This window comes from Bombus vancouverensis, chromosome 11 (genome assembly GCF_051014615.1).
Source record: "Bombus vancouverensis nearcticus chromosome 11, iyBomVanc1_principal, whole genome shotgun sequence".
In the NCBI taxonomy this organism is placed as follows: domain Eukaryota; kingdom Metazoa; phylum Arthropoda; class Insecta; order Hymenoptera; family Apidae; genus Bombus; species Bombus vancouverensis.
This window is the reverse complement of record NC_134921.1, coordinates 13270643-13293055: the sequence shown is the minus strand read 5'-3', so window position 1 is coordinate 13293055 and position 22413 is coordinate 13270643. Positions and strand designations below refer to the sequence as shown.

Genomic DNA, 22413 nt, shown 5'->3' with positions numbered 1-22413 from the left:
TACGTAACTTTTACCTTGTTCGGTGTAATCGCCCCTGGTGAAAGCTCGTGAGCTACGTGGAAGCATAACCGTCCCGTTTATGAAACGTTTCACGGCGTAGATTTACGCCGATCGTGCCTTGAGAAACGAAGGGCGACACGCAAATTGAACGAACGTTTAGCGACGCTTCGTCGAGCGTGGCCGGCTGCAGGGTCATGTCAATATTTAAATTAATCCTCGGCCAGCGTGGCCAACTATGCCGTTAAGTTATATTCTCTTCGACGTGGCGAGAACCTCTCGTCGCGATCTCTTCTCTTCACTCCGACGACCACCGAGTTTCACTCCCACCCTCCTCCCCCGGTTCTATTAATCCTGCTTTCGTTGGCTTCCTGTTCGACCCGCGAGCCTCTGCTTTCGTCGTTTTTTCTCCAGAGTCAGCTTCGAATAGCTCGCTACGAAATAGGCGACCGATTCGTATTCCTATATTTTATTCTCCGTTGACAAGCAAAATTTCATCCACGAATTCTACTTCGATTAGGGATGACTTCGCATATATTTTAGTCTCTCTCGTCGTACTTTGCATTTCCACTTTTTTTATATTTCTTCTACGCATCTCTTCCGAAACATTTGTCTACTTTTAATTTCTTCGTACCTTTTCTCATCTCGCCACTCGGTTCTTCGATTCCTTTCTCCCTTTTCTTTATTTCATTGTTTTCTCCCATCCTCGCTTACTCTTATTTCTTTCCCGCCCTTTCGCTGTCGTTACTTTTGCTCCTCTCATATTTGTCCTATTGTACAAAATAATCCAATAAAGATCAAAAAGAAAAGAGATGTAGGTATCAAAGGGCTGTCATCTTCTGGAAGCGGTTGAAACGAAAATAAACGACGAATGGACTACTCCATGATTTTTATTTATTTTCATAATTGTTACAAAACTTAGGATCTTCTATATACGTACATCAAATGTAATACATCTTCTCGACTTCCCTTCTCGTCACTCTAGTTTCTCATTCTCGTTTCTACTCTTCTCACGTTCGTGGCCCGTTCATATTCTGAATTTTTCAACTATTTCCAATCCCTACGTCTCTTCTCGTTCCTTTTAATCTTCCTACCGCCGTCTCCCCCTCGTCCTCCGATTCCCTTTCGCTTTTCCAGGATTCTGTCCTTTCCCAATGTCTCAGCCGCTTCAATACCCATGGGATCGTCTTTCCTCTCTCGTTCCGAGACATCGTCTTTCTCCCCGTGGCTTAATTTTGGAAGCGATTAACACAACCCGCGAACCAAACCCCCGTTTCTGCCCTTATTGAACGTAACCCCGACCTACCATCTTTTAGGGGAATCGAGTTATGAAAATGATCGTCTCGGATTAAGCGAGAAGTTTCACGTGGCGTCACATATATTTTCCACGAAATATATCTCGTATATTTTTTAGTTCTATAGCTATGCAAAATGGTCGCTCTAGCGCGACGTACGATCTTTTGCTCATTCGTGGTCACGAAATAAAACATCACTTTGATATTTTATTCCGATATTATATATTTTTAACAATACCGAACATATGCAATAAAAATCTTCCTGTTTACGTATAATATAAATTTATACGCTTTTCCTGTTTCAATTAAAATTGGCTTTCTTCCGAACTAACGAGGATACGTTTCTCTATAATTTATCACGCGGCTCGCGTACCGATGAACGTTTCTCCATTCGATCCAATTTCATTTTTCCTCTATTTTTTAACAATCCGCAGAAATCGCTGACCGAGCGAATTGGAGATTTTTCTGGTCTACTTCGTCTTCGTTGATGGACAAAGCGATAGGACGTCCCCGTAGTAATTCCATATGGGTGCGCGCGCGCGCCAGAGAGGGACTTCTGCCAATCGAGTCCTGTCCGGCTCTCGAATCGAATTACGTCCCAACGCGGTCGTAGTTTTTCCCGATCGTGCATTTATTTATCGGGGAGAAGCATCCGCTCGGTGTCGAGGCAAATTTCGCCCACGGAGCCAACCAGTTGGAAAAAAGAGGCACCGTTCTTCCGACGCGTTCCGGGAGAACATTAATTTCTTCGTTACTTCCCAATTTCCTGTACGTTGAGATTTTCCTGTCTCACGTGCCCCTGGCTCGTTGCGAGTCAGTGCACAGCGATATTTGGTCTAATTAACGATCAACGATTCCCGATCGACTACTCAATCTTTGTGACTGAGCTAATTTTCGGGTCGTCTAATAATTTAATCAGTGTTAGAGCTCGACACGCGTATCTTATCTTCCATGTTATAAATTTTTGCTTATTACAGTAACATTATTTTATACGCTTCGTGGTAGTAAAGTTGTCGGGAGATTTTAACGCGAAAACAGGAAATTGGTATAAACGTTATATAAATATTCTTAACCCCAACAGTGGTACGACGTATTTGTTGCCTGCGGGCTATCGACACGATTAGCTTAACACCATCGACGACATGATAAGTCGAGGCGCAGGAAATTAGAAGATAACTTACTAAAACTGCTTTCCGATCGATTCTTGTCAGCCTAAGGCTATTTGTGACGAAGCCGTTTCGTTGGAAAAAGACCCGTCCATTATGCGTTATTTCGCTTCGAATAACTCCGAGAAACTAGCAGAGCAAAATACCTTTACTACCCTTTGACCGGTTTTACGATCGTCGAGTTCATCTGCGCTCCATTTACAAAAATATTTTTTCTCTTTAACTGAAATTTTTCACCCGCAGCTAGATTTCGATTCGTTCCTCTCAACATCGCTCGGTATCCTCTGTTTTTCCAAACTCTCGACACCCCTTCCATCCGCTCTCGCGGCGTAACAGTTAGATTCTCGTAATAGCGTTGCTCATTCCGGTTGCAGCTTCTTCTCGTCGGTGCGCAAGTCACCCCCGTACCATCCCTCTAAAACACTCGACCTTCGCGAACTTTTGGAAAGCCAGACTAACAGGCTCACCCAATTAAACACACGCCAGAAATCGTTGCCAAAATTCGAGTTGCTTCAACGTCGACCCCTTAACTCCCCGTTCCTCTCGCGTGTCTGTGGAGAAGGAAAAATCGTTCGCCTCGATCATCCCTCCGCTCCTCTCCCCACTCCCTATCGAACGCAAGCTGTATAGACGAGGATTTTTTTTCTTTTTTGAAAACTGCCTGGCCGCTGCTGCGTGCAACTTGTACGGACTATTTTAGCCAGCTGCGTTCGGTTCGATGTTGTACCGCGTCTATTGATCGGAGCTCAGAGAAGCATAGAGTTACAGGCCAGTGGCGTCGGCCTTTTCACCCCCTGCCGCCAACCCCTAACGTTCCATCGTTCTCTCCCTCTCTCAGTCGACTATCTACTTCTCTTTCTGGTCACTTCTCAGCCTAGCACGCTCTGTCTATTAGTTTCTCTGTTTCGCTATCTCCGTTATATATATAACGTGTGTGTGTGCGTGCGTGCGTGTGTGTATATATATACATACGTATAGATATTTCTCGCTCTCTCGTTCCGTCGCAGTGGCGAGGACTGCACTATCCGAATTCCATTTCCGTCCAATTACGATTCATCCCCGTTTCAAAGCGGCAGTCACGCTGCGTTCATCTGTGACGCGCGGTCGTCAAAAACGAACGTTTGTCACCCTCGTGCTCGTCATCACCGTCACCCTCTTGGCCCACTATTTTTCGATGACGAATGCTCGACTCTTACCGCTCGATTCGAAGGAACGTTCATCGCCGCCGCTAATGGCTGCGTGTCGATTCGAGGATCACGACTAATCGAGGGATGGTTCTTCGACCCTCTTTCGCGATTATTCTCGACTCTCTCCCGAAAGGAACAATAGGAACGAGGTGGTAAGGTTCCATTCTGAGACAGGTGTCGTTTAAGATCGAACGAATCGAAGGAAGGGAAAGATCTTGGGCTACTCGTTATCTTTTATCCCTTGACGACGGAACTTTCCGATCAGGCTAGAATATCGATCGTTGATCGCAAGGTTCGAAATAAGACTGAACGAAATTCTACTCGGACAGAGAGAAAGACAGGCAGCTAAAAGGATATAGAAAAATTGAATACGAAAGCCGACAAGAATATTATACGCTTTATTCTGTCAGTTATCGTGTCAAACGTGAAAAAAGAAACTGTTTATACATTCGAATTTCGAAATTTCAAGATCCACGCGTGCAAACCGACCGATGATCGTCGAATTTGTAAAAAAATTGTCAGCCGAATTTCAATTATTCGCGAGAGGCAAATCCATCGATATATTTCCCTCCTGGCCTGTTGAATTTCGGTCTTTTCACTCGATGATCATTTTTCGAAAAGCGAAGCGCGAAATATATGCGCATTCTGATGTTTTCCGGATCGGACTTGAATGCATGCATGCCACGAGCAAACAAAATCAACAATGCGATGTAAACGAGTTTCCACGACGAACAATTTCACCACTGCGAATCGACATTATCCCATGAAACGTTGATTACCTTAACTGTGTGCAACTCAAAGTTGTATATTCCGATTATTATATTTTATAGATTTATATGCCGACGACTTATGATTGCTTTCTGCACGCACATCCATAAGCGCCTGGCTTTCGCAGGCAATTAATCAAAAGATTCAGTCACGATAATTAAGAAAACATAATTTCTACGCTGCATTGAATCCAACATGCATTGATATCCAATTTCAATTAAATCTTTCGCGCGTGCCTTCGTCTAGCCAACGTACACGTTGTAAATTTTTAGGCTGCTTCCCTTTCGCGTTTCATATACCAAACCAGTCTCCACTCGAAACAATAAGATCCGATACCGAGAAGAATCCAACGATCCTCCGTTCTTTCTCCCTTTCTTTTTTTTTTTTTTTCTTTCATTCTGTTTACGCCAATTTATCGATGATATATCGTCGGACCCAATCATCCAATTAAGCGCCCACGCCTCTCCTTGCGTCTTTACTGAAAAAGTAAGTTGTTGATTGGCCGCCTACGCGTATCGACCGACCGTAGTATAGTGTGGCTGCATTATCGATAATACAAGGACATATTATCGATGAACAGGTTTCGTTGATTTCCGGTGAATTATCGCCAACCACGATGGCCGATTATGGTCCTTGTTCAAAAGCAAATCGTAATTGCGTTCTAGTACGTACTTCGTTCCTGAATTGGGTCGTGAAATTGCTAAAAAAGTTCACAATCGTGGAACGAACCAGAGAAGGAACAACAATAGAGAATCGGTCGGATAGAGGATATTTTCGGTGCGACTGATTCTCATCCATTCGTTTTGCAAATTATTCTCGACCGTGTACAATTAGCAACGCCGAGCGCGATGTAATCTTCGGCCCAGCATCCGGCGAAACGCGAAAAAGTAACGTAAACGATAGTAAAATTGATTGGGTCGTGGTAGAAATCGAATGCATCGGGCGACAACAGGAAAACGAAACTGCGCGAAAGCGAAATACATCGTGGAAGGACTAGGTTGCAGCTGGCTAACGGCATAATCGTGTTTCTGTCTTGCTGTAACTGTAAACGATCGTCGCTCGAGCAACGAACAATCGACGTCCGGCTTCGCGACAATTTCCACCTGATGCCGATACATATTCGTTTTTAGTTGGATTATGCTGACCGCGTTACGGCCGTTTGCCCTGGTAATCTGGTGCGCCCTTTGCCAATACCGACTGGGAATTTGCGAGCGCTCCGATCGATAATAATTGATTCGAAATTACCAAATCGGCCGTGCCGCCCCAGTTCGTGATTGGGGAACAGATGCGCGCCACGTTCGATCGAATCCAGCAGAAAAAATCGTGTTAAGTGCTCGTCGCGTGGAAATTACGGGGTGAGTAACCATCGCTTCGCTTCGCGCTTCGTCGCGAACCAATTGATCGACTAAGTTAGTTTTATATCCGGATTGTTTCCAGATTGTTCCGAAAGTTACAAAGTGTCGCGCAAATTTCGTTTGTAACTGAAGTAAAAGATGACAAATTGAAATAAAAAAAATAAAAAAGATCATCGAACGACAAAGTACAGGAGATAACGATATCTCCCGGTACGATATTCGCAGGACCGATATTATCGTCGAAGCACGATCGACTACCACCATAAATGTTGTTCCGGGCGTTAAGCGATTCAATGGCGAACGAACAGAGCGTTACAGATTTCGGGCAACGTTGGCTGTTTTCGCTGTTTCGAATCGTTGCGAGACGCAGTCATTAAATCGAAACGCGGCCGCATAATACGGCAGCAATTTAGTTTCGCGGCGAAGTTTATTGCACATCTTGCGTCGTGCACCGCGAAACGCACCGGTAACAGATGGTCGTTGTGGATACCGAGTGTTACCATAAATCATTATTAGCCTGGATGCAATAAGAATAGTCTCCGTGCATAATGAATTCCATTAGACCGGCTGTGACTCGACGATTTCGCAAATCGAACATTTCCGAATTAATGGCCGTGGCACGTTCGCGATCTTTTCGTTTGTAGGATTTCGTATTAATTATAACAAAAATGTAATATCGCGTGGTATATGCATCGCGTTTAATTTATAGTTGTGAGAGAAAATTAATAGTATCGTGATTAATTATCTGGTTATCGTTGATAATTTATCGGTTCTTTCTGGTAGTAATACAATACGATGGCGCCTTTTAATTTTCGCACGAATCATGTAATATCAAATATGGTACGCGGCATAAAACGGCATAAGTAATCCGATTTTCGCAATTCTCCTCTCTTTAAGTACATTCGTTATCTTAAGTGTCACTCGTAACTTCAAAGGACTTTGCGAGACTTAGGACTCTTGATTCTTAAGCGAAGAGCCTCTGCGATGGCACAATGCAGTCGAGTACTTTCATCCACGCACGTTTATTCCATTTCATTAACGCCAGATTTAACGATCGATCGGTTCGATCTCCAGCAGCAATGGCTCGATGAATCGCGATCTTGTTCACGGCAATTACCGAGCCGATAATTAGTGCAAATCGATGCATCTCGCCGCTTTGTCGCAGTCAGTCGCCGGAATATCCTGCCAGAAGCCGAGGCTCTCTTGATTTCAATTCAAATGAAGCTTCTGAACGTGCGATTCGCACGTTTCTCCTCCTCTCTCTCTCTCTCTCTCTCGGTCTCTCACGTCTTTTGCCAAACACCCTCTCGCTCTGTACATGCTCTGTCTCGTGTACATGCTTGTTTGCATCTTTGTGTACCAGCCTGGCACCATTGTCGCTAGAGAGATCGATGAAGCCGTATTAATTGGCGCTTTCGGTTTCCATCTTATTGTTGCTCGGCTTGAGTGAAATTTCAATCGACTCAACGATCGGTCTCGGCATCATTCGGACGACGATTTGTTTAAACGAATGTCGGATGACCTTAAGCGTCGCTGGAATCGTCGATTCCAGTGAAAAACTAAGAAACGACAGGTCTTTGATTAAGTGGATGTTACAAGGAAATTAAGTAGAACGAAGCTTAAGCAGAGCGAAAGAATGTAAAAATTCTAGTACGTAAACGTTTCATTTGAGAAGCTGTCTCGTGATTAAATATACAGAAAATTTACCGTATGTAAAGTTGGCCATTGTATCTTAAACTCGAGGAGCGTGTAACGAACCACTTCTGTTAATTTCTGTCTTTCATTCGACCGATCGCGTTAGTTTCATTCGCGTTAGTTACAAGCACTCCAAGTTTCGCTAAAGTTCGTAATAAAGTTTAACAAGAGTTCGAGAGTTTCATAAGTTCAGAATTCGCAAGTTCGGAAAAGTTCGAGTATGATTATAACGTTTTTGGTACCGATAGTTGGCAAAGTTCGATTACCGAGAATCAAAATACATCTGGTCGAAGAAAGAGGGACACTATCGTTCGAAATATCGCTAAACGCGAATAGAAATGAAAATTTGGAACGCGCAGCTAGGAATTCCATCTTACGCTTAAAATGGTTTCTTGCGCTAGCTAGGGGATATTTATCGACGTGTTTTCTATACGATAGAAGGTCATTAAAAAAAGTGTATGGGAGGTGGATGGAAGCAATGCATCATCATTTAGTTAATGATGCATGCAAAAATTGATTTAAACGTGTCGGGCGTGTACATACGTATATTCCGTGGTAGGTGTTAAATGACATGTCACGCACTCTACCATAAACAGGCAGAATATTTGATTAATAGAACAACGCTGTTTCACGATAAATTAACTAATTTCGATATACGCAAACGTATATACTGTATCGCTTCTTCCATAATTTATAATAACGTAGGTAATAGCTCTGCCCACGTATCTAAAGCGTCTTGGAGATAATTAGCCTTGATCCGAGTTAACACTGTCCCCTATTTCTTTAACTTAATCAACTACAACTTTTTATCGCGTAGTTTATCCTCGTTGGTTTGCTACGATACAGAGAACGTTCATTCGGTAGTTAAAATTATTGCCCCTCTGTTAGTTTAATTATGCTTCGGTATATAATATAGGTTGGTAGTTCTAGTACTAAACTTCGTTATAACTTTGGTACGTTCCTGCTCATCGCGCGCCCGATACTTCGTCTCTATTTTATCTATATTTATTCTGATTGCTGTACTTTCCAACATCCAGTCGATCTTTCTCTATCTTCACCCCGGAACATCTCTCCTCTCTTCGATTTCGCGTTACTCTTTATTACATTCGCATCCTCGAAAGAAAAACGTCTCGACCATCCATCAAACTTCATTCGTCGACGCTTAACGACTCCCCTTTTTCGAACGAGCCCATCTATCTAAGATCGCCGCAAGATCGTGGGCAGAACGATCGACGATTAGCAATCATAGAGCTTGCGCTCTGTATAAAAGGAGCGTATCGATGCGTAACTGTTCGACAGTGCGTCGAGAACGTGTCTTGCAAGGAGTCGATCTCGCGTAACGGGTTACGTTCGATCGTGAGCCAGCCGATCCCACCTTCGACGCCCTATAAAAGATGTCTCAGAGAGGACAGGATGGCAGTGCCACGTGCGAAAACGACATGTCCGCGTCGAAAAATAGCTCTCTGTCCCGATTGAATCAGGATAGTCGACGAGACTCCGGTGACTGGCAGGATCAGGACACCGATTCCGAGATCAGCGAGACCGACTTCCTCACCAAGGGTGCCTTTTTGTTGACACCGAGCCACGAGCTCAGCATCGAGAAGGCAGCCACTATATGCGAGAAGATGAATTTTCGGTGAGGTTCACGCAGATTCCTTTTTATTGCCGTAATCGTTAGCTTTCCTTGTAAAATCCTATACGAAGCTGTGGTAGAAATTTGTTTATCGAAAGTTTCGGTGGACATGTCGCGCTTTCCCCAGTTGGGATATTTCAAGTCTCCAAATGACATTTTCTAGCACTTTTAATGATCAGAATGTCTCAAATTTTTTTAAATCGTAACTTCAAGTTACATAGTTTTACATTTCTAAAACTAGAGGATTTTGGACTTTTCATGGGTCGGGACTTTTCAACCTTCGATTTATAAAACTACTAGGCATGGCTTTTTAGCAATTCGATTAAACTTTCGAATTTCGATTAAGAACCAGTCTGGAAAAGATAAATCTTCATTTTTACTAATTCAATTGGATCTTATCGATATAAGTCACTTCGTTGTCTAATAGCATTTCGATGTATCTGTTGGGTAATATCGACAAATAAAGCTACGACTTCGTTACGCGATAAATTTTCGTTTCACGTAAAGGTTTATAAGCGTACACTATCGGTAAAATGGTGTATCGTACTGTTTGAAATGTCTCTAATGATTCGGCACGCGTAAATCACAACAGATAGGAGGGCGAAGGGAGTCTCTCGTTAATTCCAAACGGAGGCAAGCCAGTACGACGACGATTTAATTGAAATTCTCGTTGCCTTCGACGTTTCCATTTCGATGGATGACCAATTGATTAATTTATTAAATTTAATCGATCCATTAAATTGTTTGGAGATACAATCGTACGGAGGTTGAATAAGCCGAGTAGCCGAGAAAATTGTAATAAAATGGACAAATTGGGGGAAAAGGGGAGACGAAGAACAGACGGAGAGCAGAAGAGGAAAGGGAGATAGGAGATAAAGCGTGGTTGTCGTTTTGCATTACAGTGGCGCGTTCTCCTTGACGAAAACGGCCACCGGTATACTCTTCAAGTTCAGCAACATCGACGATTTTCAGGCGGTCTACAAAAAGGGCTTCCACAAAGTCACCGGGGCACGCTTCTACAAGAAGGTACTTATCTTTCGGTACACAAAGGACCCTTCTCTTCAGAACGCCTCTAAATACGACGTTTCGTATTCATGAACGCAGGTCGCTATACCCTGTAGACCGGCGAAGACGTTCACCGTCTACGTTTTGGACGTACCTGAAGAATTACCCGAGGAGGATATTAGACACGCTCTCTACAAGTACCGGTCTATAGTCGAAATTACGCGGCTACCTCTCAACACGGGCACTGTTCGTGAGTATTTTCCGCGATATCATCGTCGCTACGCTCGTCATCGCGATACGACGATACGTCGGATCTTTCGAAATTTTTCGCGCCACGGATTTACCTACGCGATATCGTCGATTTATATCGGATCGATTTGTTGGATCGTGAATACTTTTCGAGTCGGTTTCCATATCGATTCCGTCGATTTTCATATCGGTCGGAACGCGCAAAGAAGCGCTCGTACAATGACACGGAAATCACGGGCTTAACGCGATCGATTACATTAATTCCAGGCGTTTGCCTGGATCGTTCCTGATCGAATTAATTTCCCCTCTTTCACCGGTCATTTCCCAAACCGCGTGTCCGCTGACCCGGTGTCTGCTTTGCGAATTAGTGAAAGCGATCAACGACAAGTTGAAAAGCGACGCTCACAGCCAGAACGAGCCTGCGACGATTTACACGGGGCCACCCGTTATAAGGGTTACCCTGGCCAGCGTGGAAGAGACCTCGACGCTGCTCAGCCGTGGACTGGATTTTTATGGAGCCACATATTTCCCCACCGAAACTCCCCATCCAGCTGCTCAGCCCCTGGCCAAATACAAAAACAACAGGTGGGAAACGAATGTGTGTGCTTGCATATGCTCGCGATACGCTTTCCCGCGTCATTCCGAATCAATTTCAGTTTATCGGAGTTGCCGCTTTTCACTCCCTTGTTTCCGCTCTCGCCCGATTAATTTTCTTTCTGTGTTGGTGCTTTTAATTGGCCCTTTGATTCATTACACGCCGCATCGTGCGCCCGCCAATCATGCCCTTTCTTTTTTCAGATATCGAATATATTTGTATAAAGTTTATCCAGTTGCAATTAGGTAATACAAATTTCCTCGCGCGTTGTTACGATGAAAATGAACAAAATTACGATATGCGTCGACTGAAACGGAAATTAACGAATTAACCATTTTCCTTAGTATGTCCGGCAATCTAATTTATTCGTTGCTCTTAAAGAGCAATCGATCGTTCGACCGAGTAACGCGATTAACATTAAAACCCTCTCACCAATTAAACCAGACTTTATGCATGCAGATGGCAGACGTTAATCCGCCAAACGTCAATTATCGTGTCTGGTACGTTTCATCAAAGACGACGATACTTCGGAACGGCGTTGTTCACGAGTTTAGCCGTTTATCAGACGCGAGATTATTAGGTCGACGGAAAATAGACAACCGTATCGCCTGGTGGAATACGCGTCGCGTTTATGGAATCGTAAAAGCCACGCTTTTAGCTATTCGATTCTAAAGCATAAATTGGAAATGCCGAAAATAACCGCGGCATCGAAATCTCCGTTTGTTTCTGCTCGAAGGGAGACAAAGCGACCGCGTATCGCTGAAACTGAAAGCGGATATCTAAGTTCCAGTCTAAACTTGGTTCATTCGACGATATATCCTCCGTCGCTTTTACGTCGAAATAATAACTACGACGTCCTATAGACTCTGTAGCGTGGAAGTATGGTTGGATAAGCGTGATTTCGTGTAGTCGCGTTTCTTCAAAAAGTCCATCAAACGCTTGACATCTTTGCCCGCCTTGTATAATATCAAATATATTGCCTATATTTAACCCGCACTTACTAAAACACGGCACGTTCTATCTTTAATTGAAACTCGCCGAGCTTGTCTTACAGCGCTACGCACGATACACTGTCCAATTAATCGAACTAAATCATTATTCTGCCAATTCGGAGTTTAACGTTACTAGCACGAAAGCTGTTAGAGTCCTTGCTGCCCGGGAAGCAATAAAAATCGAATATGAAGCGGTTCGTTTTTCAACAAGAGCCGCCATCGTTTCAGATGGCTCGAGCTGGCAGCCGTCGGTGCTGGACAAAGAGTCAGGGATCTGCTTCCGGTCTTCGACAACGCTGGCTTCAACAAATTACCACCCCCGGCCAGCCGGCTGATAAAACCACAGAAAAACTGACACGTTCCTCGACTTTTTTCATCCCCTCTTCGAAATTCCACGCAACTGCCGTGTTCGCCACCTCCGATCTTGAGTTTTATCGCATTTTAGATGGGAGTGTCGAAGATCGGTTTCAGGGGATCGGGAATGCGTTAAAGGAAATCGGAAATTCTTTGTTGCACCGTAACATAATCGCGTTTGTGTGATACTTTTGTTAACCGAATTCCTTCATAGTGCAGTAGAACGACGAAGAAGGCTAAAGGGAACGACTAACAAACTATTTCTTTGATTCGTCGAGCCGGATGTAAAAATTTGTAACATCGGCCGCTCCTACCTAATGAGTTTTAACAATTCGGTTATGATTTCTATGCAGATGAACAAGTACTCGTTCTAACATTAAAATTAAGTAATTTTCAGAAAACGGAATTGATCGGTGTTTGGTTTCTGATTGGGCGTTATAGTACAGCGTTACGGTATCGTATTCCATGGTTTGCCTAACTTTCTCTCGTACTACACTGTGAGAAGGTTAACAATTTGCTCGATAGGTTGACTCGGTAATCTACCAGGTAGAACGATTCCTATGCAAAATCTTTTTTAAGATACATTTTGAACCGTTTGAAGAAACGAGGTTTTACCACTTACGTTTTTCGTTGATGGTGAAAATGTATTTATCGCGGTGATTTGTGCCTGAACCTGAAAGGAACGGTGAATCCTGTGGAATAGCGAATAAAACTAAATATTGAAAAAAGATATGTCTTAAAAGATAAGCTTTTATCGAATTCATATTCATATTGTAATAAAGACTCAAACTGGTATTACGTTTATTAACCTCAGCCATACCTCTGATCAAAGAGATTCTAGAATAAAGAAGATCATTTCATGTTTGTTCTATGAGCGCTTTTGTACAAGTTATCGATATTTATAGAGATCGTTCTATCTGGCTCTTCCTAAAATGTTCCTATTTATACGTATTTCTTTCGTATGTGCAAGAATAATATTTAATTGCAATAACGAATCGCTGTTCCTATTTAAGTTATATACTACGATTCATAAAGAGACTTCGTTCAGTCTCTGACAGATTGAAAAATTTACGTATGTTGAAAGAAATAACATTTGAATATAGAATATTCTAACACACAACATTGTTATTTAATACCTTAGCAACGAGGAATCAGTTTCTTGACACTGTATTAACGAAGATAATTTTACATTGTATGGAAAATATTAAAATTTTGAAGTCACACGGAAAGACGCTATTTAATCGCACAAAACCTGAACCGTTTAACCGACTGTTCGTTGTTGTAGAATGCTAAAGAATGAGAAAGAATTTGATAGATTTTCGGTGTTTTCGGTTGCTCCGTTCCGAGGCTCGGAAGAGTAATAATAGGAAATAGCTTTCAGCGAAGGTAATGATCGATAAAAACGGAAAATAGAAAAATTGGATATCCCCCGAGGAAAAGGAATCGCGGAAAAGTGAAGCATTTGCGAAAACAGATAGCATAAACATAAAATAGCCCTGGAAACGAGCAAAGGATAAAAGGAAGCGGCCATAAAGAAAAGAATGAAACATATCCATCGACGTAAATGTGAAAAGATGAAGAAAACTGAGAAGAAAAATGACTTGATGAAAGAAGTAAGTACCCGTAGGAGTAAAAAAAAAAAAAAAAACGATAAAGAAAAAGGAATAATAAGCACCAAGAGTGGGAGGAGAAACTTGATATCCATTGCAAGGAAGATTGACGATTAAAAGCAAAAACGATCAGAAAACGAAGACAATCGCGAGAGCTAACTGTAAGAATAAAAGAAATTATGTAGTAGCTATAGAATTAAAGAATAGAAGAGAACAAAATCGACGGTCGTAACGATCGTGAAAGAGTATTATAGCGAGACAACGTATGGAATCCGTTAAAAGAAGGACTTAAAGATAAAGAAGAAAACGGAATAGAGAAAAACCGGCACTAGCGTCAGGAACAAAAGAAAGGAGTGGCTACGGAAGTGTAGAACAGCTGGCACGGCGGGTTGACGAGGCACAATAACGATAAATGTAAAGTTTGCGTACGCATCGTTAGTACCATTGCCAGGCCCGCAATAATCGTTGCTGCCGGAGAATACGACCCAGCTCTCGGGGCTTACTAACTACTAATTGTTACCAACTTAGCGAAACGAAGAATTCTACGGCCGCGTGCGACCGACTCTTCGCGCGTTACTTCGCCAGATTAAAGAAATTTTACGTCCAGCAGCGTTCTGCCCTCGAGACGAAACGCCTCGCGTTTGCCCTTACCTTTCACGATGATAATTGCCACGAACCTTCTGCAACGGCTCGAATTTCGCTATTATGTTCGTTTAGTCGACTGCGTGACCCCCTAAGACTTAAAGGGAGCTCGTCAGAATTTTCTCAACGAGTAGCTGGTGCTTATTTTTTAGAATAGTTATTTTTTTACCGGGCTAACGATAGACTTTTGTAATTCAAGGTCTTTCCGTATGACAATTTGCTAACTAATATCGACGAATCGGCAAGTGACAAAGTCATAATTTGCGAGGAATAAAAGATATCGCGAATTGCATTCTTACGACGATTATAGGAGAAATTTCTTCGGAGTCTTTTATAAGAGAACGGTGTTAAATTAGCAAGTTTTAATAGGCTCGTGTAAGGACGATGTAATAATTACTTAACTACTCGTTGAGTAACGAAGTACTTAAGAATCGCGAGTTCGAACGAGAAAGCGACCCGATTATATACATTACATAATTTCACGTTAATCTTCTGTTTGCGGCGTTACGTTAAACGCTTTCAAAGTATTAAAACTGACTTACCCCTTGGAGGTTTTCTCTATCCACGTAATTTTACTTTGTATCGGGGCTGCAGTTAAAAAAGTTCAGCGACTGTGCGCTCGGATACGCACAACGCGAATCAGATTTGCATTTATTCTTACGTTTCTGCGAACATAAATTTCATTCGCATTAATGGAACGAAAAAGAACGAACGAACAAAGTCTTTATTCGGTCGTTCGTTTCTTCGTTCGTTCGATCGCCTATCGATCGAAAAATTCACAAAACGAAGCGTTACATCGTAATAAGAGATCGGATACGTAACAATTTTGGTAATACGTGGCCACGATACCTATGGATATGGATAATATTTGATGGAACAATTAGGCGGAAGTTCGAGCGACGAAACTCAAGTTGGCGCAACCTCGCAGAATTATAAGATATACTCGTCGTTATCGTTTACCAGGTCCTTTCGCGTTTCTGCGACCTCCGAGCGTACAGTCGAACCGAGAGGGCGGAAATTAAACGTGTACCGTGTCTAGCTTGCACGAGGAATTGAAAGATGGCGGATGGCAAAAGGGCGAGGGAAAATCGAATTGTAGAACAGAAGAAATCCTTCGGAAGCGAGATATACGAAAGAAGGAGAAAAAATGAAAAATTGCGATGAAAATAGTAAGAGGAGACGAGCGGTCCTTGGGCAAGGAAGAGCGAAATAAGAAAGAGAAATATAAAGATACGCGAGAAGAGGAGAGAATCAAAGGAACGCCATTAGGGGATGTTCCGAGATTGTTTCACTTAGCACTCCTTTAACCATATTTCCCGCGGAGATACGTGAGAGGACAAGTGTTCAAAAACAGGGTGTGTAATTTGTCACCGAATTTATCGATGAATTACACTCTACGTTAAATATTTAAAACTAAAAATGTTTGTAGAAATGAACGATCGACGTTAATTATTACATGCTTTGTATCGTCAGATATCAATTTATTTCTGTATTCAATCGTTCATTATCAAAAGTAATTAAATCTTAAATTTACATAAATGTAGTGATCGAGCGAATGCAAATTACCGTGTAGATGTTATTACGAGGATATATAATGATTGTACAGCGTCAAAAAACGACAATCGTAGGAAACGTAAATTGAATACAGCTGAACGAGTTTGCGCTGCAATAATCTGCTACAATTCGTAATTTTAATCGTATTGTAACGAACATTGTCGTTTCGCTTATATAATATCTCTATGCGCGTTAAAATTCATTTAACTAGTTCAACTAGATCAACCCCCGAAACCTCTCTCCAAACGATCGACAAAAATTCACTCGAGAGATTAGTATCGCCTCGATAAATATTTCCTACTTTTGTCCGAAACTAGCACCTGGCAGACATACGTTCAAACAGGCCAACGTGAAAGGGAGACCCAAACAAAGCGGCATAGAGAGAATTCTCTGTAAATTGTAAATGCTGTGCGCGAATCTCAGCACGGATCGATGAACGCAAAGATGTCGGGCATCACGTGGAGCCGATTAAAAATGTATGCACGGTGCTTGTGTTAAGTAGGCAGATACTCTCGGGCTGGCAGTCCTTTAGGCTGGAGGATGACGCGAAGGCGGTATGGCGAGGGAATGACAAGGGCGAGGTTGAAAGGATGCTTACGGGTAGGAAGGCTCGAATATTGCAAGCGAACTCGTAAGAGCGGAACAGAGAAGGTGAACGCCTGGTAAGCACCTCTGAAGGGCCATCCTCGGCGAGCTTGCGTTCCTAATCGCATCGAAGTCATCCATATTATTACGGGTTCGTGCATGCAACCGGTCGAGAGGAGAGTAGGCTAGAAGGCCAGATGATTTCCCGTCGAATCGAACGACGAGGAAAAGATCGAACCTAGCGACGATGTTCCTTTAATCTTTTTACTTTCTTCCTGTTTTTTTCCCCTTTCTTCGATGGTTCTTTTCGTTGCCTTTTTTAAAAGTCTGGCTTTTTTCGTCTTTGTTCCTTTGACGATGGTGGAGGAAAGTGCTTTTAAAGATGTACAGGATAGGGAGAAGAAGTGCGAACTAGCGATTCTAGAAGTGGCGTTAAATAAAATTATGGAGGGGAAAAGTTCAGACGACGATGAAGAAATGAAAGAATAAAGAGGAACTTGGAGGCTGATCGTTCAACGAATATGTAAAGAAGAGCAACGTTATTCCTTTTTAAGAGTTCGCGTTAAAAGAGACTACCTCTTTTATATTTCTAATGTAAAATATAATATTAACTACATACGTAATCGCAAACATTAATACATACGTACCTTTACCACCGCGATTTTCACGCTAATTACATCGAGTCTCGTAAAAATGTCGAAACTTCTCAGTTATTCGAGACTCGAGAGCCACTTGGGAATGCGGCTCGTTTATCATGAAATTTCCGAAATGCCTGACATTCGAAACTATTCTAGGCTAACACCTAGACCTCGAAATATTCTAAACTATACGATCAAGCACGAAAGATGTCCACAGCGTTGCCTTTTATTCTTCCAATGGGATGATCTATGAAACCTTTTCCCGTTGTTATTGCCTCAAACTTATTCCCCGCCCTTCCAAAATTATCAGCCGCAATTTCCACGATATCGTCGATTACCGATCTTTGACAGCAGCGGGCAGACCGTGATAGCGGTTCGCCCGATAGAGAAATCATATTATCAGAAGAGTTTACTGTTAATTATCCTGTTAGGGATAAAACTAATTACCCTGTTGGGTAAAACTTCAATTCCTTGGACATCGAATTAGAACCGATTCGAAATTTTCTACTTTTTTTCGTAATTTGTATTTTTGTCAGCCATCTTGCACTAGATGTCTGATAATTAATAGATCGAATACATTTTATCAACGTTAACATCGCGCGGAACTTGTCACACTTTCCGATTTGCTCGATGCTCTTCGTTTTATAAAACGAAGGAGACTCGAATTACAGAGTCGCCGTGTAACCACCGTAGATGCAAATTACGACCCGATAATACGAGTCGCGGCTGAGAATCCGTTAACGAGTTCCTTTGACGAATTAAGAAAGGCGTTCGAAATGAAAATTCAAGAAGCCAGGCAGACCAAATAGAAACCAGATACAGGGTAAAGGGAAATAGCAAATAGATTCTCCGTGAGAATTTCTACGGAACGAGGCTTGTCGTCGTTAAAACCAGTACTCACGACGAAAGTCCAAGTCGAGGGTAGTTCGTACTGAGTTTAATTAGCAACTCCACACGGAGCTTCCTACCGGGCAATCCATCTACAGTGTCCAATACCCCAGTGCTCCCAGTGCCATCATTGCTCGACTAATTAAACAAATATGGAACGCTCTAAGGAAACGCGCGCTCTTTCGGAAACCGTGCCGATAGTTTCGCCTGGAGAAACTTTCCCCGGATGGCTCTTTTGGCAAATTCCGTTTCCCGTATAACGATAAATCCGATTAATTTCTCCGTTTGTTTAACCTTCCGTAACTCTACGATTTCAAAGTTACGTATCCACGTATCCATCTTCTTTTCGAATTTCACTACGTCGTGTGAAAAATTCTTATCTTCGATGGAACTGCAAATCGCTTTCCTATTTATTTTTCCATGTTGAATCGCAAGTTGCCTGTCGGCCAAGAGGAAAGCTCGTCGAAGACAAAATCCTCTGCCACTTTTCGCCTTTCCTTTTCTCTCGCCGCTGACTATTCTCGAGACACAATCGCTCGGACCTTCAGTTTCTTTCCTTTCGAGGAATCTTCGGCTTTAAAGCACGACACTCGGCTGCGTGACTTGGATGTTTAGCCAAGGAAAGTTCGGGGACGATTCTTCCTATTCCTTGTCACGCGAACTCGAGAATTCGCGGAACAATGCGATTTACTTTCGTTCTAGGACAATTTGGGGAACTTGGGGGATGCAAGCGTTTTTCTTTCTTTCCTTCTTTGTTTTGTTTCTTGAGACTGAATGGAGATAGAAATCTCTTTGCGAAGCTAAGTTGGCGTTGATTGCAGCGAAAGTTAGGTTTATGAATTGCCAGGAGACAGTTGGCAATAATATTCTTAATACCGGTCGTCTCGAATAAGCGAAAAGTAAGTTTTAGCGACTTTTCAAATTCAGATGTACTGATATGTCCGGATATATCCAGATATACCGCCATCCTCGTCTCTCGTTGTTCGAGAAATCTCGTTCCTGACCCTTCATTCCAATTACTCTACGCTGCGTGCGATGTTGCAACGCGAAAGCGCATAGGAGCGAAGAAGGAACGACGAGCCAGCGCAACGGGAAAGTCCACGGCTGAAAAAGGCACAATGTTCCCTTCGAATGAATATTAAAATACGTATAAAGTTCCTGACAAATTAATCGCATTAAAGTCAGGATATTTTCGCCAGCGTCCTCTGAACACGCACCCTTTTACCCTTTTTCCTAGATCCCTTCTTCCACGTCCTTTTACGTTTTCTCACCTTTCCCTTCGGTTCGTGACTGCCCTATTTTTTTCCGTCGAACCAGCCAGCAGGCTGCCTGTACTCCGGTGCTCCTGAATATTCATTAATCTTGCTTTCCTCTTTCTCCGTTGGAAATGCGCGTCTCGACGAAAAAAGATAAAAAGAGGAATTAAATCTAGTCTGGCCCTCGAAGGACAGAAGAAGAAAATCAGCCTCCATCGCACCTTTCGACGTCGCTGTCCTCCCCCTTCGCGTTTTCTATCTCGTTTCTAAAGTTCCATGCTTTTCTACTGGATCGTCGTAACGAAATTCTCCACGCGTTCTTCGCGCTGATATCGCCCCACGAGCATGAATGCCGGATTTATCCTGGATACGTGTACTCCACTCGTTTCTCTCTTTCGCTATTTCCGTCATTTTTCTCTTTCTCTTCCTTCTCGTCACTTTTTGGTAGCCGACCTTCTTCTTTTAGTCAGGCCAGTTACGACGATATTCACTCGGGTCGCAACGGCGATCGTGCCCTGAATCGCATTTGCATTTCTGTCATGGCGACACGACCTCTGTTTTTTGGGGGTTAATTGCCTATTAGCGACGTGATTTCTTCGTGCAAATTTTAAGGATGAAACGGTTTGCTCTGTGCCACGCACGAGGTAATTGCGATGTTGGTTAAGGACTCGGAGCTCTGCTTTTCCGCGCGGTTCTCCATCGCTCCGACGCTTGTAGAAATTGTTGAAAACAACTACTTATAGGAAACAGCGTGTCTTGCAGCTGGATTTTCCAAAACAAGAAAGAAGGAAAAGCAACGAATCGCAGATATCTCGCCAACGAGACTATATCGCTCAACGGTGAAACCGGCAGTTTCAGCGGAAAATCGTTGAACGCGTTAGTTCGCCACGGGGCATCTACCGTCTCGGTTCCACCTTCGACTCGGAGACGTGGCAAGAAATTTTCGCCAACGCGACCAACTCGACCTGCCGTAAGATCCGTGCGATTTGCCCGAAGAAGCGGAGAAGCCGGAATTTTTCACGGTACATCGACGCTGGACGACGTCGTGACGTTTTCCGAGAGAGAAAAGAAAGACGAAAAGAAAGGAGAAACTGGGCGGAGGAACCGGAATGTTTGCGGCTCGGCCGCCAGAACAATCTCTCGCATTTTTCAGCAAACTTCTCCCCGAATCCTTGCTCTTCTTCTCCTTCTCTTTCTCTTTCTCCGCTCTTTTTCTTCTTCGAGCTCAAGCAATCCCGGCCATCGTCCCTTTGATTCCGCCTGTTGCGGCGCTCGAGCTTTCTACCATTTCGACAGGATTTCCTTTATTTATTTTCTTTCTTTTCATAGTTCGGTCCATTTTGTCGAAGACGCTGCTGGAACGTGTAACGATGATGCTTTCGTCGAATCGTTGATTGTTTATCGCAATTGAGAACTGTGAGAAAATTACGACTAAACCGAACGCCATTAACAGAGATCTACGTACGATACGAGTAGAGCGATCGTACTTATTGAAAGTCCAGTGTTTCGCTCGCAAACGCGTGTAAAATCGAAAAGGGAACGGTTTCTGGAAAAGGCGAAACGGCAAAGGAAGAAGATAAAATTGGGCGGTATCTCGATAACGAGAATCGTAATTTTCAGGGCTGTCTGAACGGAACACTTAAAACACGCGGCCGGTATATGCCAGTTATTACATTTACGCGATAGATCATGTTAATTGCCCGGCAGAGCGAGGCACGTTCCCCGTAACTTATACTAGCTGCGAGTTTGCACCGGATACGCGGCACTAATCTGCGGAAATTACACGGAATTTATATTTCCGCGCGAAAACGAGGAAAAAGGAGGACTGTGAAAACTGGAGAGCGGGAGCGAAGAAGAACGCGGCAAAAGAAAGAGGAAGGAGAAGGAACGCTTTCGCGTGTTCGTGCTTTATGAAAGTGCCACGTCCCGCTTACGCGGAAATTTTTATATTCGACGACCTTCTTTATTCGAATGGTGCCGCCTACCTGTTCTTCCGCGTCATTAGAAATTCATGCAACGAAAAGCTGCTTCCTGGTAATCTTACACCGAAGCGTAATTTTCGCATTGTTTCGAGGGTAGAAGACTTAATTAAAAACGTTTCGGTTTAACGTCGACTGTACGCAAAAGCCACTAGGTGACACGATCGTGACAAAGGGATTATGGCTAAGCTTGCGGCGATGCATCACGCTTCCTAACGTACGAAGTTTCGTATTTTAACTGGATGAAGATTTTTTTAAGAAATTCTGATGGAACGAAACGCACGTTATCATCGCGAATATTTATTACACCTTACGGTATTGCTGCCCCTTTTATTTATCGTTACTTTATTTCGTTCTTGTCTCGGAATTGAGAAGTATCGAATTAACGCTCGATCGCATTCGCAGTAACGAGATCGTATTCGGGTGTCGAGGTGTCTGTCCGCAGGTTGGCAAAGCAGTTTGCGGTTCTTCATCGAGTATCTTGCTAATTTGCGAAATTACACGAAGATTGCACGTCCACGTACGTATACATGACACGCCCCCTTACTCGCTATTCCGAAGAAATATTGTCCCACTTTCCTTGAAATTACAGCACTAATCTTACCTTGTGATCGTTATGCACACGCGAATGCGTATCGTGCTATTATATTGCTAAAAATGTTTCCGTAAAGCGTAGCGAAAATTATCTGCGAGATGACTACATGAAAATGATCAAACACGCTATGTCTACCTATTTGAATTACGAGGATCAAATACGTTCGAGTAAGCTCTTGCAACGTGTATACCCATGATTATGAATCCCCAATTTTTACAATTACCAATTCTGACTGGCAATTTAGAGAATTTTTAGTTTCGTACGTTATCGAATACCAGGGAGATTCTAATTCTGTTCGTTTTATCGAATAATCCGGCTATGCTACGATTTCGTACGAATTTTCCAAGATTAGATTTATATCCACATCTCATTAAT

At 42.9% G+C, this 22413-nt stretch overlaps 2 protein-coding genes and 1 long non-coding RNA gene across 3 annotated transcripts in view; 2 read left to right on the top strand and 1 right to left on the bottom strand.

Annotated features, from left to right (window-relative positions):
• Nucleotides 1-22413, top strand: part of SpdS (Spermidine Synthase) — a 192227-nt gene that overhangs the window by 119693 nt on the left and 50121 nt on the right. The gene's annotated exons all lie outside the window — the stretch shown is intronic.
• LOC143303362 (uncharacterized) overlaps nt 1-22413 on the bottom strand; it is an 86373-nt gene that overhangs the window by 44004 nt on the left and 19956 nt on the right. The gene's annotated exons all lie outside the window — the stretch shown is intronic.
• Nucleotides 8751-13520, top strand: LOC117154740 (uncharacterized). The gene is made up of 5 exons (XM_033329985.2): nt 8751-9099; nt 9999-10122; nt 10201-10351; nt 10719-10935; nt 12166-13520. The coding sequence occupies exons 1-5, from the start codon at nt 8858-8860 to the stop codon at nt 12290-12292; spliced, it is 861 nt and encodes a 286-aa protein (XP_033185876.1). The 5' UTR covers nt 8751-8857; the 3' UTR covers nt 12293-13520.

Bases quoted from the DNA above. Each gene is read 5' to 3' on its own strand.
- LOC117154740 (XM_033329985.2), top strand. From the start codon at position 8,858: ATGTCTCAGAGAGGACAGGATGGCAGTGCCACGTGCGAAAACGACATG. The intron at 10,123-10,200 runs GTACTTATCTTT...TCATGAACGCAG, and splicing joins GGGCACGCTTCTACAAGAAG to GTCGCTATACCCTGTAGACC. The intron at 10,936-12,165 runs GTGGGAAACGAA...CCATCGTTTCAG, and splicing joins GCCAAATACAAAAACAACAG to ATGGCTCGAGCTGGCAGCCG.